The sequence below is a fragment of the Diorhabda sublineata genome, chromosome 1, assembly GCF_026230105.1.
Source record: "Diorhabda sublineata isolate icDioSubl1.1 chromosome 1, icDioSubl1.1, whole genome shotgun sequence".
Lineage (NCBI taxonomy): Eukaryota > Metazoa > Arthropoda > Insecta > Coleoptera > Chrysomelidae > Diorhabda > Diorhabda sublineata.
This window is the reverse complement of record NC_079474.1, coordinates 38,207,137-38,225,737: the sequence shown is the minus strand read 5'-3', so window position 1 is coordinate 38,225,737 and position 18,601 is coordinate 38,207,137. Positions and strand designations below refer to the sequence as shown.

General features: G+C 30.3%; 1 protein-coding gene across 2 annotated transcripts in view; it reads right to left on the bottom strand.

The window, feature by feature from the left end:
* The window catches only part of LOC130447178 (ATP-binding cassette sub-family C member 4-like), a 30,211-nt gene extending 18,491 nt beyond the window's left edge, over positions 1-11,720 (bottom strand). Inside the window, exons 1-7 of one of the 2 annotated variants that reach the window (XM_056783871.1) lie at positions 11,459-11,720; positions 9,320-9,430; positions 8,358-8,495; positions 5,396-5,609; positions 4,989-5,214; positions 4,566-4,722; positions 603-1,008 (exon numbers count right to left, since the gene is read on the bottom strand). In XM_056783871.1, the coding sequence (XP_056639849.1) occupies positions 603-1,008; positions 4,566-4,722; positions 4,989-5,214; positions 5,396-5,609; positions 8,358-8,495; positions 9,320-9,430; positions 11,459-11,532 (1,326 nt within the window). In that variant the 5' untranslated portion in view covers positions 11,533-11,720. The remainder of the gene's footprint in view (positions 1-602; positions 1,009-4,565; positions 4,723-4,988; positions 5,215-5,395; positions 5,610-8,357; positions 8,496-9,319; positions 9,431-11,458) is intronic. The other variant, XM_056783868.1, reaches the window with a different exon arrangement.
* Positions 11,721-18,601: the final 6,881 nt, after the last annotated feature.

Here is an 18,601-nt window from a genome sequence, read left to right as displayed (position 1 = left end):
AACTAAGTAACTCTCGGTAACTGCGGTTAATGTGCACCCTCCTAGTTTTTTCCTAGTGGTCATGTTATACTGAATATTCATGGTACTCTTTAGCATAGAGTAGAAAGCTCAGAGTGATGAAGACGACGAAAAAGTGCGCTTTCTGCCAATCCTTGAATTGCTTATATGCGATAATCCACTTTGATTTTGTAGGATTCACGTTAAAAACCGACAAGCCATAAAGTATTGAACCATGCCTATAGAATAAGCCCAAATTCAAGAGAGTGATTAAATACTTTCATGTAAAAGAGTTGACACCAAGTAAATTCATAAAGATTTCGACGATACATTCCATCTTATTGCTGAAAGATTGTGCTAGAGATTGAAATAAGTGGAAACGCCTCAAAAACTTTCAAAGCTGCAATAAATATAGAATTTTATTCCAATAATGTCGACAAAAATCTACAAAATGAAATATAAGACTACTCTCCATTTTCAAAATATTGAAAATGAAAAAAACGTAAGAAACTTCAAACACATTGTATACTTAATTGACGACCACAATATAGAGAAATAGTTCAATTTTAATCACCCTCAATTTTTTTACAACTCATTCAACTTACCACTGCATACAGTAATCCAGGTCGAATCTCTAAATTGATCATACTCAGAGTATTTCCTGAATCCCAGCTGGCCGAAGCATTTTCGCAAGTGATTGCTCCTTCAATTTCTTCCAAACTCAATAAAACGTCCTCTTGTTCACTTAATAATAAAATTTGTTCGATTCTCTTAACAGAAATTGATGCCTCCGCATACCCGCAAAGCGCATTCGGAAACATATAGCACATATAATGCTGTAAGGTATTAAACATTTGCGCTATACTGAAAACAGCGTCTGAAGTGATTTGGAACCCGCTTATTACGCACGTCATAATTGAAAGGTAAAGAGAGAATCTTTCGGTAATCACCATAAGAGCAGTACTAACACCTTTAATTTTATTAGTTTGAATGATTTTCGTGAGTTCTTCTCTAAAAGCATTAAAACCAAGGTTAATACTAATTTTCCTCAGTTTTCAGATATAAACGAGTCATTAATTCTTAAAAACAAACAATGTAAAAGGAAAATCTCTTAATAAATCGATGAGTTTAACAAAGATTTTCTTTAATTAGTTCAAGTCTTATTAAAAACATGACGGAGTTTGTATCAGTAATAATTAAAATCAAAATGTGATGGTAATGATATGTTGGATTAAAGTGAAATTACCAAATAAGCAAATTATTTTCCGTTTTGTTGAGCGGAAAACATAGACTTTATGTTATTTGAGGAAAAAAATATTATGAAACAACAAAAAGAATCTAGACTAATTATCAGTGGGTACGATACAGTAAATGTATGGTTATTTGAAATCAAGCTTATTTAATTCAAACACGTCAGTTACAACAAAATTAACCTCGAAAAATAATTTTTTGTCAGCATTTAATTTAATTCTGAAGCATATAAACTAAATTTAATTTAGATAATACGTTAACATTTTTCTATTGCAATAAGTATAGAGGATTTAGAGATGCTATTTTTTGGCCATATTGAGTAGTTATGTAGTATGTGGAAATTAAATTTTTGGTCAAATTTCATTTGAAACAGCTGTTCTTTGAGCAAACAAAAATTGAAATATTCTGACAAAATTTAATTCACAGAAGCATTTTGTTCACATATGATTCTAGAAAACTTATTTTTGATAAACTGAACTCGGAAAGATCATTGTTTGTTAGCATTAAACGTAAAAAAGTAATTTCTTGACCCTAAATTTATAGAAGCAAAAATTTCACCAAATTTAACTCACAGAAGATAGTACTCGTATAATAAACTTCAATATGCGATTGAAGATGCTTATTAAATTTGAAATATCCACTTTATATCCAGCCTAAACCAAGAAAATCAATTTTCGAATATATTAAATCCAGTATAGTCATTTTTCCGTATTATTATGTCTGAACTTCAAAACCTCAGCATTAATAAAATGAAAAAAGAGAAACAAGTCCTGCATAAATTAAAAATTGGTTACCTACAAGAAACTGTAGGTACAAACAAACAGTTTTTTGGCGAAATTATCTCAGAGAAGCCATGATCAAACTTCACTACGGAAATCTATTTTGATGACAAAAATTAAATTGAAAACTTAACTTTTCAGGAAATAAAGTCATAGAGTTTTCTGATGAAATTAAACTTCGAGAAGCCATTTTTGATCCATATTCAATTTGGAAAAACCATTTTTGGCTACAATTATTCAAGTTATTTCATAGAACTGAGCTCAAAGAATCCAAGTATTGTGCACACGGCATTTTGGAAAGCAATTTCTCATTAAAGTAACAAAGAACTCAATTTTTGGCGAAACTAAATATTTCAATATATTCATAATGGAAGCTGGAAATTCATACACGACATTTTGTGAAAATAACACTCAAATGAGCAATTTGTTTGAAGGGACTATGAATAAGTCCTTTGTTAATAGAAATAAACTTATAAAACTCAATTTTTCATGAAATAAATTGAGGAAAAGTTAATATTGAATTTGAAAGGGTCATCTTCCAAAAACAACAACTCGAATATCTCAATTTATAGGAAATTATTTAGACGAACTAGTTTTTCAACAAATTAACTAGCTTTCGAACAAATTAACGTCGAAGAAGGCAATCTTTATCCAAATTAAATCGAAATAAACAATTTTTTTATGAAGATTAAACTCAATAAATAATAAATTGAAAAAATCAATATATCAGAAGACAATTAAAAAAACAGTTGTTTGATTAAATTAAACTTGGGAAAGTTAATTTGATTTGATTATCAATTAAGTTAATCATCTTTTTAATAGAACTGAATCAGCTGTTCTCATGACAGCCATGCTTTGTTCATGGTACATTTAAAAAACCAATTCCTGACTAAGTTGAAATTTCGGGAGCCATTGGTGATATTTATACTGAATACTCAGTCTCTGAAGACGATAACTTGGTTATCGAAACGCGCTTCAGACACTGTAAGTGTGAGTCTTGCTGTAGTAGTAGTATAAACAGTGAGTTTGTTGATAAGGCTGAAAAAAATCTACTTTTTCAAGCAACTTTTCAAATTTGAATTTTTTGAGAATTGGACCTATAAAATTAACCAATACTAACTGAATATTTAGAACCGATATTATCTTATCAAATACCAATAGAGCAAGTCAACAACAATCGTTTCATATTTACAATGAAATTGGGAAATATGAGTGATTAAAACTACGAGTTATTAAAAATTATAAATGTATGCTGGTCTAAAACCAAATTCTATTCATAATTGATAAATAATATAGCAAACATGTGATAAAATGATATTACAGTGTTTTTTGGAGTCAAGTCAATTCTTATAAAAACTGTTAAATTGATAATATGCAAGTAGGCGCCATGTAGGACACACGTTATAAAATATAGGTAAATCACGATAGACATAAGGACTTTTCGGAAACTATAGTCCGGGTTCAGGTAGATCTTCTATCAGCTGGTTGCGGATTCTAGCCCATAACAAGATTTAGATCACAGTTTCGAAAAGTTTAATCTTCAAGAACTTTCGATTTTAATTAATTTATTGCGCGTTGATTATTCCATAATATTATTTCTTATTTAGTTGTATAATAGATTTTAGTTATTTAATAATTGTTATTGAGCAGTTATCAACGATTTCCCACCTCATACGGATTCACAGATTTTGCACAAAAGTTTAATACCAATAAGCTATTTTTATGTTGAAATACCGACAAGTATGAAAACTGCAAACGTCAGTAACCTATCAATGACGCTGCTCACAAGAATCAACAGCATTCAGTCATTTAAGGGGAATAACTAACTTTTAAATTTCAAAAAACCATAGACAAATAAAACAACCCTTTACCTTATTTATTCACTGGTCTACCAAGGTAAATAGGATCATACCATATGATTACGACCGATTAGCTCGATCAGTTTCTGAACAACGATGAATGTGATCCGGATTAATTGCCGAACATTCAGATCATGATCGGTTTAACCCGATCATATTTCACGAAAAGTCTTATAAAATCACTAAATTACCATTACGAATACTGTACGCTGTACACTTGAGCTATGTCAAATTTAGAGATGAAATATTCAATTTTGTAAACCGCAAAATGTTCAAAACATTTAATGCAGTCAAGAGTTTTGCAATGAAATAACGGTAACATTGAAGTTGGATGTGCTTAAATCGATCCCATTTTTTCAAATTTAACGTCTAACCAAGAATTTTGTGGGAAATTTATGTCTGTATAAAAATTTAACAGATTTGTAATTTTATTTTTAATTGGCCACCTCAAAACGGCTTTTGGACACAGTTCCATTGACTGATCACACAAAACTTATTCTATATTGTGTGTAAAAACTGGTGAGTTAAGTTAAATAATTGAATATTGGAAGGAAAAAGTTCTAGTTAGTTAAAAGTTAGAAATGCTGTTCAAGAAAGAAAGCTATTCCTCTGGTTTGGTATGAATTCATTCATACATTGTGGCTCAGAGAAAGTATTGAGAATAGAAAATGAATCTTACAATCTGGATGATTCAACAACTTTGGCAAAATACTTCTCCCAAGAATACATTTTGATAACTTTAATCCCAGATACCAATTCGCTCATCAATTTTACTCTGAAATCGGTTTTTTCAGCTATTTTGGATCGGAGTCTACCTTGTAATTTTGAAAAATAACCTGAAAAATATAATTGATAATAGATAGATAATAGTAAGTAGACATAGAGTATACTTTTTCAGAATTTTACAAAATCAATGTTAATGAAAATGAATACAATAAAACCAGCCAAAATGGATGTAAAATATAAAAATTATCTGACATAATCTTAAAATGACTAAACCCACATTTTTTGTAACGAACAGTTCATAGAAATGTACTATTCTGTTGTTGAAAATTTTCACATATTCTAATAATGTTATAATAAATATTGTGAAAACTCGAACCTTGCATTGGAATTCCTTCGAGTATCATCGCACCTGTACCAGCTAGAGCAGCAATACCAACACTATCATACATGAGATAAAAACCAATAGCTGCTTGGACGGGCATTATCCACATATAGTGAAGGTACATCAGACACAAATCAAATCTCTGTAAATCATTCGATAAGAGATTAACCAATTTTCCTCCTGGTGTTTTACTCAAAGATACTTGACTAAGCCGCAGTAACTGGAAAAAATATCATTTAACAGATAATGTCACCTCTTTTTGACTCCTCATCGCAGCTTCATATTATCGTTAACGCGCTGTTTTTAAATTTAACTGGTTATGTACCTACTTGAAATGAATTGAACTTTTTTATATTCCAAATTTTAAAATTATATTTATATTCGATATTATATATACTTACTTTTCTGTAAACTAGAGAGGAACATGCAGCTCTTATTCGCATTCCAGTTCTTTGTCCACCTAACATCGAATGATGGAGACCTAATGCATACAGAAACGCTATAATTACTGTTAGTGATCCTAAAATCCATCCTGATCCTGCACCAAAAATAGCATTATCTTTAGTCTTATCAAAATATCTTATGAAAGCTGCTAAAACTATGGGCTGGAAAGTCCTGAAAAATTTAAATATGGAATTCATATAATCTACACTTAATTTATCATTATTATATATGTAGGATGGATTAAGATCACAAGAATATTTCTTTCCATTCAGCTCCAATTACTGCAGATAAATTTTTAGTTGTGGTTTTTATGCAGAGAGATCTTGAGTTGGAAAGTTGAGACAATTTTGCTGTAGAATAGGCTGTTATGAAAATATGGGTTCACAGACGAATTCTACTTTCAATTTCAATGAATATATATATATATATATATATATGTAAATATATATATATATATATATATATATATATATATATATATATATATATATATATATATATATACTTCTGCCGGAATTGGCTCGAGATATTGCGATTGTACGAAAAATAACAAAGCGATGGTTGATAATATCATCAATGGTAAAAAGTTCTTTTCTGGAAACCCTACTTTGAAAGTGCGAGGCAGACCATCGACAAAAGCTACATTCATTCATTATTCTTTTCACCAGAAAAGATATGTAGATGTAGCTCACTTTGTGAAGTCGTCGCTGTTTGATTAGTAGACGGTTTGAGGTAATACATAGATCAATAAGTAAAAATGATAGCGTCTCATTATCTTATCTGAATTCTACCAATTTTGGAACTTTTGCACCATATTCAACAAAATTTGCCGCCTCAGACCACATCTTTCTGAGATATTACCTTTAAAATGTGGTGACTAAAATTGAGTTTTTCTTTTTCTAAAGTTTTAATAGAGCTAAAAATTTTAATTTCCGTGCACTCACAATGCATGACATGTAGGTTACGTTCATGTATTTTAGCTAGAAGTGGTTATCGTTTTACATTTCACTGTTTTTCACTCAATTCAGTGAAAAAATTATGAATTATGGTGTTTATTTCTTTCTCTGCAGCTAGTGGTTTTAGGTAGAAAATACTTAAACAATAAAAAATATTTTTGTATAAAACAAGTTTCTAGCTCTACTGAAATTTTAGAAAAAAAAATAAAAACTCGATGGTAGTCACCATCTTTTAAGAATAATATCTTAGACAGGTGTGGTCTAAGGAAAATTTGTTATAGAAAAAACCCATCTTGATTCAAAACGAGCAATTACTTCCTGAATTTTGTCGCTTGAATTGAGAAACACTCTGTATATACTCTGCCAATATGATTTATTTTTAATAATGCCATTGAGTCAACTAGTGATATAATATAATGATCCAAAGCAATTGCCTAAAGACAACTGATAAATATTTTGCAAAAAATCTAAAATTAGTAGAATTCGGATAAGATAATGAGTCTTAGCTAACATTTTTACCTATTGATTTATTCATTACCTTATTCCTTAACTGTCTACCAATCCAAGGGAGCAACGACTTCACAAAGTGAGTTACATGTACATATCACCTCCGGTGTTAAGAATAGTGAATCCAAGTACCGTAGATTGTGTCGATGGTCTGCCTCGACCTCACAGAATAGGGTTCCTTACGGAGAAGATAAGAGCTATCAGGAGCTGTTTCGATGTTTGTCAAACGGTAATGGAGCATAACAGTTACTCTTCTTGCCTCCTCCTTTCCATTGTTTGATACCTGGGGTCCTAGTCTGTGTTTCTTATTTTCTCTTTCCGTCCCACTTTTTCATAAAATTATGGCTTCATGCCTTTTTCTAATATCTATGAATTGAGTTGTCCAACCCAGCTTTGCCAAGGCTGTTTAAACGGACTCGGTGGTTTAAAACGCCATCTCAACACTATTATCTCCATCTCACGGATTATTCGAAATAATGCTGGTGTATGGAGGAGGGAGGAACTGCTCGTCATTAGTGTCCACCATTCACACGTGCGAAGCTAAACACATAGTGACCTTTGATAGCTCATCAAAAGGCATATGTACGCAACGGTGCCTGATATCTCATAACCCAAGTATGGAAAAAAGAAAATAAAAAAAAATCACTGACTATTGACTGTGAAAATCCATTGAAATGTGAAATAAGCTCTTGCCATAAAATTAATTTTCGATTTCAAAGCTATAACCACTATCCATCCACAAGGTGGAAATGTATACACTATCTGCTTCAAGGGATTACAAAAAGAAGGTGTCAAATGAAAAAGCTACCGAAATAAAAATTAGATATCAATTTGCACACCTTTTTGGTTCAGATTTAATATGTATCAATCTATTTCAAAACCTATATGTACCTAAGTTATATCTGTATCGAGAATCACTAATATTCAAATAGGTTTCAATAAGTCAAATGTAAAAGGGTTTTTCTAGTTAAAAGGCAACGTGATATTCCCCTAGTCGAATATAGCACTACATTCCAATTTACTGTTGAATGCTCCGAATTATGAGAAAAATAATGCTAAACTGCATGTGTCCTATTTATTGTGCAGCTATTTATTTTGTCCACAACGTAGATGGTAAAGTACTCTTAAAGTTGTAACGATGGGTTTATTTAATATGTTTTATAACATTTCTCGTAATCACGGATGCCATCCTGAAGTAGCCGAGAGAGAAAAACTTGTAAGATTTAATGCTAAACTAAGTGACACAATACAATAAGGTTGACACGCAATTTGCATTCGTTTGATTACATCACGATATAGATAGAGGATTAGGATAAAAACCCTAGGACATAATATAATTGAATAAGCAGATCCAATGTCATTTTAAATTTCCATAAGAAAATTTCTAAATAATTTGTAGGTACGAAAACTTCAACTATTAAACAACATATCATCCGAAGGTATTAAGATATCTTACTTCAAAATAACTGCTTGTATGAACATATTGATTCCATGTATGGAATATGACAGAGAAAAAGTTTTGAATAGCGCAATTTTCAAACTTGGTTTAGGTCGTTTCCCATTTTTGTACAATTCCAGCTCTTTATTCCAATGCCTAAAATAATAGTTATAAAATTTGATTATGTCAAAAAAAAATCATGTACAGACTTAAGAATAATTAACTCCGAAATAATATGTTAATATAAAAAGCTCATATCACTAACGAAACTGAAAACACTTTATTAACCTGACACAATCACTCACTATTATCTGACGTGCGCTTCGATAACCAAAGTTATCTTCAAAGACTTTCGACAAAGACAAAAAACCGACTATTTTTTGGGTCTCCGGTGAACAAATATTAGTTTTTGATGTTTTAAGAGTTCTCTCTAAATGACAGCTCGAAAAAAATGTTCAAGAGGTCGCTCCAAATTGTTTTAAATTTCAAAAATCATCATGAATCGAATTTCTTTTTTCACTAAGGTATAATTTTATGGACCAACAAAATAAATTCCTGAAAGTTTTATTCCAAAATTTGAATTTTGAGTCGGGAAGTACTTAGCTTTCAGACACTTTGAAGCTGACTACTTAAAAAATTCAACAATGGTGGCTCTTAAAACATCGAAAACTAATAATTTTTTACTGGATATACTGGTTTTTTTGCGCCACCCTATACATGCATGTGATATATGAGTCAAAAGGTATACCTTGAAGAAAAAAAACCATCTAAACGTTTATTATATAATTTTTATAATATAATAATTTCTATATAACCCAGAATACCGATCGTATTTATTAACATTAAGTGATCAGTCACTGAATAAATCATATATAGCTTCACGATCTGGGTTTTTTCAAACGGTATACTATATGCCAAAAAAAAAATATGAAGAAACCATTGACTATCCGTGAGTAATTTGGTTTTTACTGACAACTTACCTTTCCAATTGACTAACCATTGAATCACACTTATCCGAAGGTAGAGGATTGTAGATATCTTCTGGTCGTAAATTATGCTTATTTCCATATTTGAATAGAGGAATTATCCAACTAAAATAATAAATTGAAGCAAAATGAATTATAAGGATTTGAAATACCGTTTCGTTAATGTTTATTTCAAGTTGAAATAATTACCTACATATTAAAAAGGCTATAACAAATTATTTTTCGAAGTATCTATCTATCTTTTGGAGAGAAAAAAGTGAACAGTTTGGATCTATAGAAAGGAAGCCTACTATTGCTAGTGTCAGTAGGAGTTGACATATTATATGAGCATGAACTTTTGATAAAACCCCGCACTTTGCATTTTTTATGTGAGAAAAAGCAAAACAAGGTACGCCTTTTTACACTTAAACGAGTAATTCGAATGCTACCTGCCGTGTGGAGATGCCTGTGGATTTGGACTTTGTTAAGGGTTAGAATCTGCTGCTAATGCTTTTTGGTCTTAAGATGGGCTCCAAGATTTTGCTTCTAACCCCAAGAGCCAAGAAGCAAATTTGGGAACTTCCATCCATACAAAGTAACGTTGGTTCAAGAATTGTCAGATGTTATGAAGAGTTTGCAGACCTAATGATAATGATGAAAAAATACGAAAAAAAATGATCCAAATTTCTTAACTAATGTTATGTTTTACCATGAGGACACTTTTTGTATTAAAGGAAACGCAAATCGGCAAAATTGTAGATACTGGTCACGTAACAATCCTCGTTGGAAGCGTGAATAACTGAATGTATGGGCTGGAATAATAGGCGACAAAATAAATGGTTCCTTTTTTATTGAGGGTAACTCAAATGGTCCGATGTATTTAAATTTATTGGAAAATAGTATTATACCTGAGTTGGCTCGGATATTTCCAAATCCAAGTAAGTATTTTCAATTACATTTGAAAAAAACTTCATTATCAGAAATGTTCGGAGAATAACAATATTTCAAACGATAATATTTGGCTACAAGATGGTGCATCACCTCACTCTGCGTGTGTAGTGAGGCAATACCAAGTTTCCCAGAAGATGGATTGTACGGCCCAACAGGAATCCTTTAGACTATTTCCTGTGATATCACTTAAAAAACATTGTTTATAAAACAAAACTTGTCAATATTCAGGGATTAAAAGATAGAATTACCAGATAAGAAGCAGTCGGAGATGTTGCAAAATATATTTTAAAAATTGCTTGATGTATTGAAGTAAATGGACAACATTTTGAGCATCTGCTGTAATCACCTTTACTGTAGGCTTTCTAAAATTTTTCTACTTCACAAATGTGGATCTACTTCTAGCATGACACAAACATTGAAAGATTTGTTTCCAGTTATTGTAGGTTTGGATTTGGATAAATATTTTACTGCACCAGTTTCGTTAAACTTGTAATTATCAAAGAATATTCAAATTAAACGAGTTTTGAAAGTTTGTTGTCATTTGTGTTCAAATACACACTAGTGTCTGCAATATAATTTAAACGTTAAATTTAAGTGTTATTACTATTAATGCCTTCGTTTTAGTCATCTCTACTATTACAAAATAAAAAATATTTTGTAGGATTTTTTCAGCACACATGTTTATATAGTTTTCAAAATATGTGTTGAAATACTTTTCAACACATGGAAATGAGATCAGAGAAGAATATATACCTGTCACAAAAAAAGCTGGACTGACTGAAACAAAATAATTATTTTTTTCATCACAAAGTTCGTGTGACAAAAACAGAGTTTACCTATGTGATTAAGGCAATCTGAATTTAACACATACCGGTATATACAATATAAAACAGTTATTTACAGTGAGACATTAACTATCTTCCAAGTTACTGAAATTACTTCAAAATTCAACATAGTTACATATAATGAGTCTATTATCCAGATACAACTTTTTGTTATGGTAGTAGTTTTTTTTTTTTTCATAACAATTGAAATATTACAAATTATGGATCTACAAAATAATCCGTTATCGAAGAATCTCAAAATGTTTTAAATGAAATTAATAAATATAAAAATAACCCTAAGAGGTGTCCATTAGACTTTACTGAATAAATGAATTTATTCATGGCGAAATAATTATAAAAATAACATGTTTTAACTCACCAAAAAAAAATTTTAGATAAAAAATTTGCAGAAACCTCCGGTGAGGGATTATCGTGTTTTTTAGTTGAATCCATAATCAAATATTAAGGTGTATATGTTCTTCCCTTTGTAAAAATATTCAATTATTTGGAAAGCACAAACTATTCGCGTTCTTTCATTGCGGGTATATATAAAGTTAAATACTTATACTTGAAAGGTAAAATTGTAACTGATGATAAATATAATCAAAAGCTCATTTGTATAAGTTTTCTTTTTACGAGTCAACGGAATAATTTAAGCATAGACGTAAAACACAAAAAAAAACATTCTTTAAATGCTTCAACAAAAACAGGAGGGACAAAAAACTTATTTGACTCAATTATAATTAAGTCATTTGACTTAAAGGTAGCTCAGAAAGAGCTCTTGTGAACAAAAGCAAGTAGTGAAGTTTATTGGAAATTCAGATAAATATATAAATAAATAAATGGAAATAAAGGAAAAAAAGAGCTAAAAACAAAGAAAAGAAAATATTTTGATAATTTATAAATGAAAAAAATAGGAATGGATACAAGAGTTTGGAATAAGCTGAAGTAGTAAAGAATTGAGTATTGAAATGAATAGAATAAAGAAATGCGAAAAAATTTTATTATCAACAATTTTAAACTAAAAGATATTTTGGTGAGTTTTAGATTTGTGCTATCAATTGTAATTATGATTTGGTGTATTATTGATGAATAATACAATTCATAATAAATATTGCTGTTATTAGGTTGTGTTTTAAATACTAGGGGATGGTTGCTTACGGAATTTGGGTTTGGAGGTCTTTGTTAAAAAAAGGTTTTGACCGGCCATTCTGAAAAAATCATTTATAAAATTAGTAAATTCGAAATGAAAATAATAGGAGAAAGAGAACAAATTAGTACAATATCGTTGGGAAGGTTAAAAATTAAGAAATATAAAAGCGTAACTTAATTTATTAAAGAATAGAAAAGAGCATCTCCAAAACAGAAAAAGAGCAATAAAAAATTAGAAGTATTAATTTGAACATTGTCTCATTTCAAATTTATTTTTTGTATGTGACACCAAAGATCTTGTGGTGAATTTTCTTTGTCTTATTTGTTAAATTGAAGTTACCTTATTTTCAGAAGTTGATAAATCATGTTGTTATTTTTGTTATTGGCGTAGTCGTTTATCGTAGTGGTGACTTTTTCATCTATCTTCTAATTATTGCATTGTCATTCCCATATTAGCAGCATCGCAATTAGTACAAGCAGCCTCATATATAATATTTCTTGCTTCATTTGTTGTTGTTTTGAATTTTAGACTACTATAATGTTTTGTTGATGCATTATCTATGTCCTTTATGACTTTTCCAGTTTCAAAATCATTAGAAAAATTTGATAGCTGTTAATAAAATTCTTGAACATACATCAAGGAAAAGTTTTTTACTCCAGCGTGTGGGGACTACCTCAAAAAGCAAAATCTACCATACACCGATGTGTGCTTTAGTCCTAGGGGTGAGTTCTACCCCAACCAGGGGTTGAAAATAACCGCGGAAATTGATAGAGGACCAAATTTTGAACAAAAAATTTTATTAGAATTTCTTTAATGAATAGTTTTCTACTTATGCGCCATTGAAAATGAATATTTTTCTTGAAAAAAACCATGTTTTCAATCGATTTTTCATCAATAACTCGAATACTTTTGTTTTTATCAGAAAAAGTGTGGGGAACAAAAAAGAAGCTTATAAAGAAATGAAGAGACTAGGCTTTTTATTTTTCTTTGGGCATTATACAAACCGAGTTATCATTAATTGAATGCTAAATATTTCTATCAAACGAATATTTGTTATATACTCAAGTCGAGTAACGGAAAAACGGTCAATTTTTCAAGGCATATAATTTTTTTCGAGTACTTTTAAAAAGCCTTACAATGATAGCTAGTAGAACATAAAAACGAAGAAAGTTATGGCCGAAATAGAATCGATTTATATTTTTGTGTAGAAAGGAAGCTCAATTTCACCCTTGGAAATAGTACCCGAATTGCAATAAAAATATAATTCAGTGATGATTTACTTTATTCACTTATTAATAATGATTTCTGGAATATTGAACGATTTAGAATGCATATTCTCAAAAAAAATTATGCTTAACGAAAAATAGTTTTTGAAATTTTTAAAAACGTCTCGTTTTTTCCAAATTTCTGTTAAACTATAGGATATATATAAAAATAGATAAGGATCAAAAAGTTGGTCTTAAAAAATATTTTGCTTTTTTTAAATTTTTTGTAACTTCTAAAATAGCTGAGACACCTTACAAATCGTACCCTAACATATGGCTGATATCATTTTTGAATCCTTTAAACGTTATCCTTCGAAAAAGATGAGGCTAAAGAAATTTAAAACGTTTATGGGTTATAAAATTTCCTATAAATCTTCGTTGTGGGCGACTAATTTGCTTGAAAATTAACCCAGATATGGCCAAAAAATTTGATGCACTTTTTTTAATTTTTTCAGATTTTAGAGTATAAGTGAAAGTATGTAAATCATTTTCACATTCTTTGTCATGATTTATTGAAGTTGAAAATTATAAATACAAAATATTCAAGTCCAAACAGGTAAAAAGATGTCCATTTAAAATAAATAAATCATAAAAAAATGAATACGTCAATAAATATTTCAATTTTTGTTCGGGATAAGGGATGATTTATAAGTGTTGAACATTTGGGATGCAAAATATTTGAAATAAAAATAAACAAATAAATAAACAAACAAATAAACAAATTTTATTCAAATTTTAAAAGTATTTTTTTACTCATTAAATGCTTATACTTATAATTTTGATTTTTTGCATTAAGGGGTAGTTTCCATCCCTAAGAGTAATTAAAACATCGGCATAAGGTAGATTTTGAATATAAGGGTGAGTCAAGCTTAATTCCGAATTTTCATTCAAACGATGCAAGCTCATGGAAATCGGAGGTGATACCTAATTTTTTTCTTGGTAGCTTGGACTATTTCACTTTTTGATATTTAGAATTTGTTTTGTTTGTTTGGTTATAATATTTATTTATTCTTCTTTCACATGGTGATTTTATCGGAAATTTTTTTCAATGCATTTTTTACTTTTTTAATCGAAGTTCAAATATACTGAGAAACTGATAGTTCTAACAGCCAAACTAATAATCAATGAGTTTTTTAAATATGTGGATATGACTAGTTCCGTCAGAAAAGTATTTCTAATATTATTAAAATTGTTCATTGTGTCTAGGTTACTACAAACTCACACTTTCAATAATATACGTCATTCAACATAATATACTTATTTATTTAAAATAAAGTTGTGTAGAGGTGTTTTCATAATTTGAAATTATAATATGTGATAAACAAGTAACTATATCAATCCACTGTAATCAGTCACTTACGTTAAACAATTGAATAAACACAAACAAAAATGTATTTAAAATTCATAACAATATAAAAAGTTTTACTTCGATATACTACTGGAAAGAAATAATATTTATTTCATTTTTCTTAAATCACAAGTTGGTTTGAAAATTGTCTTGGATATGTAAACGTGATATACCTGTATACTTATTGTGAATAAATTTATTCACACATCAATTTGTGTTTACACATTTCCAAATTAAGTAGTACGTAGAATCGCTATTTCCAATTGTTTCGAGATCACGTTAAGTAGTTGTACTTAACGTACTTGAAGGAGCCTAAAATACGGTGAAAGTAGAAAATAACAAAGGATTCAGCCGTCTTCAGCGGCGTCACATTGTAATAAAAATATCTAAGTTGTATTATAATAGACAATAATGTTTTAATATATTTTTTATATTTGAATTCTATGTAGATTATTGCAGCTTTTCAAAAATTACTTGGTCAATTTAGAAGCAAATTTTTTTATACATAACTCACTTTGGTAATAGAGAGGAAATCATCTAATCAACACTATACTATATCTTCTATATACAGCCGATTTACTCACATCAGATAATACAATTAGTGTAACATATGCCGATGACACTACTTTACTAGCTTCACACCGAGATCATCAAACGGCACCACAAATCCTCAAGTTGACTAGTTTAAATCCATCCACGTAGCCTCCACAAACAGACGAGAAAACTGTCCCTCCGTTACAAAGGGCGAACTAAGATTTAAAAAAAGACCACTTTCATTTAATAATGACTGACTACTATGCTAAGATCACAACACTGAGCTTGATTATTCCAACGCGCGATGATTTTGGTCGAATACAGTAAGCTTGGGTCCAAGATAAGTGTCAACATTTCAAAAACTTAGACAAGCTTCATAAGTCACAATGCTCTCCGTTGCATCAGGGACATATAGTCTGGTCATGAGCTTAAATAATTTCTAAGAGCTTCGCCTATTAATAGAAAAGAAGCGTAGGCGCCATTAATAGTAAGCTTTGAAACACTTTTTAGATCATAAAAGCTGGTAGAGTAATTTGTTCTAAGGATAAGATTTTGTTAATGTCTGATAATGCCAAACATAAATGCTCAACAAAAGCGAATACAAGGTATTATCCATAACAATGGATTTGGTAGGAGCTGATCCGTGAACCACTTTTCAAATAATGCTGCGATCTGCACGATAATTAGAAAAGAATAATGAAATCGGCTACAAATAATGCGTTTAGTATAAAATTATCTTTCTGCCTGTGTGAAAAATAGTTTTATGTTCCCCCCTTAAGCAATGAGTATTTACGACACAATTTTTAGAACCATCAACCTTGACATAAGTACGTGGTGTATATCAAACAATATAAGGATTCGTAATATCCACCAAATTGTTTCGTAATTTTCGTTAATATTTTTCCTTTTCTAAAATGATCTTTTTATTCCATAATGCAGTAGCTGACTGTATACAACTTTACTGAATGTAAATGTTGGATTTATTTAACTCTTGTAGGGCTGCCAAGCAGTTCAATAACGATTGGTATTTTTTGAGTATAATAATTTAGCAAAACTATAATTCTAGTTGAAATACTCATTTTCAATTGAATTATTTATACGTACCATATGACTTGATATGTGTCGGTATACATACATAACTTCGGTGCCTGTAATAATAATTAGAAATAATTATCGTAAATTATAATAAATTTCAATAATCTACGTTTCAGGCAGAATAGATAAGAAATTCATTATTTACGATGTGAATGTTTCTAGTCAATTCCATGATTCCAATTAGAACGTTTGAAAATGAATAATTAGCACATATTTTCATTTTATTGATTATTAAATTCTGATAAGAAATGCTTTAAAATTCAAATATTTTTCTAGAGAGTCATGATTTGATAATTGTATAAACATGCTGCATTGATTGTAGGAATGTATTAACAATTGATTTCTCAAGATGTCTATAAGTCAACTTCAATGCTTTGCTTTTTCTTTTAATAAAAATTGCAAATCAACGATCATCTGTTGTTTCATATCATTTCATAATTTCATTATATCTAATTAATTTTCTTGTTTTAGTGTAGCCAGGATTATCAGAAATATGATTAGCTAAATGGGATAGCTAATTGAGATTACTATTAAAAAATATTTAAACCATACTTTATGTGAAAGGCAATGAAAAATGAAAATAAGCATCAAAAGCGAGAAATTATGTAAAATTTCGAGTCAATAGCTTGATTAAAAGTTAGAATTATCTTCGAATTATCTGATAATTTTTATTCTCAATTATTCACTCATTCATTCTGTATACCTTATTAGGTTCAGATCGTTAAGTTAATTTCTACCCATAATAAATTCTTCGTTTTTTGCCACCATTAAAATGTGATACCATAAATTGTTGAAGGAGTGATTTCACAACAAAATTTGGTATGTATACTTGGAAATTATTTATTTATCCGCAAATCAATAGGCCAATCACTGAAACACAAACTGTTTGTTTTTTTTTTTTCGAGCTGAGATTTACTTATTTCCAACAATTGACTGTGATTTTGCTAACCAAGATCACAGCAATATGTCTAACCTCCTCTGACTACCACAAACCTTAATAACCAGTGCCTCTTTCACCTCCAAAAAATAACCTAATTCTAAAAATCCGAATATTCACTCTCCACCTTCATAATATGCTGCAGCTACTTCCGCCGCCTTCTGTTCCCTCACGAGATCAGACCATCATTATGCCTTCTAACTCCAGGACTGTACTATTTGACAACATTAAAGCAATAGCTAACATCGTCTCTCCTAAAAATGTCATTTTCCTATCCAGAATATCACCAAAAGAATACTTATTTCCAATGTTTGTCCATCAATTTCCCATTCCGTCATCAAGATAGCACTGCATCAAAATTGGCTCACATGATGATGAATACGCACATGTCCTCAGCTTCCGCCGTGTAACTTACATATTACCAACCAACAATGTTTTTTCTCTTAAAACTTCGACTGTCATTAGCCATGAAGCTACAACGTACAGAATATTCATTTCTTCCGACAAACTCGAATGCTTTTTCTGCAAACAGGCTGGGCACATTACTGATTCATGCCACAACTTCCATCCCACAAGATCCTCCTCTCAAATCAAATATTCCGTCAATCTCAACTCCTCCTCTTGTGCTAATCCTACCACTACTAATACTTCAGTTATTCCCGTAGTATCCTCGGAGGACATCCCTTTCTCGTTTTCCCCTCTCGACTCGATTGATACTCATCCAGATCCAATGCCTTCCCCAGACTTTTCAACATCCAGCTCCAGGAATCGGCAGATCGCCATGCCAAAGAAGACTTATGTATCATATTATTGTTTTCGTGTGCCAATGGCTAGCGCTGTCGAGGCACGTTAAACTATAATAAAAAAAAATATTCACTTTGTTCTTTCGTCTTCCGAAGTCTCAACATTTCGTGAGTAAATATACATCAACAAATCTAAATAAAGTTTCATTAATAATGGTTGGTGGTAATCGTTGTTTCCAATAGTTTATGCAGTTTTCGATTTTATCTCTACCAACAGATCATGTGCCTTATATTATATTAACTGCATGATTGAGGAAGTCTTGTGAAAAGTCATCAAAGAATTTAATAAACTCATGACTATTGATCAAAATCAGAAATTTTATAATTGAAACTAGAAAGCTTTAGGTCATTATACCTGAAGATTCGACGTTGTTATATTAGTTATAT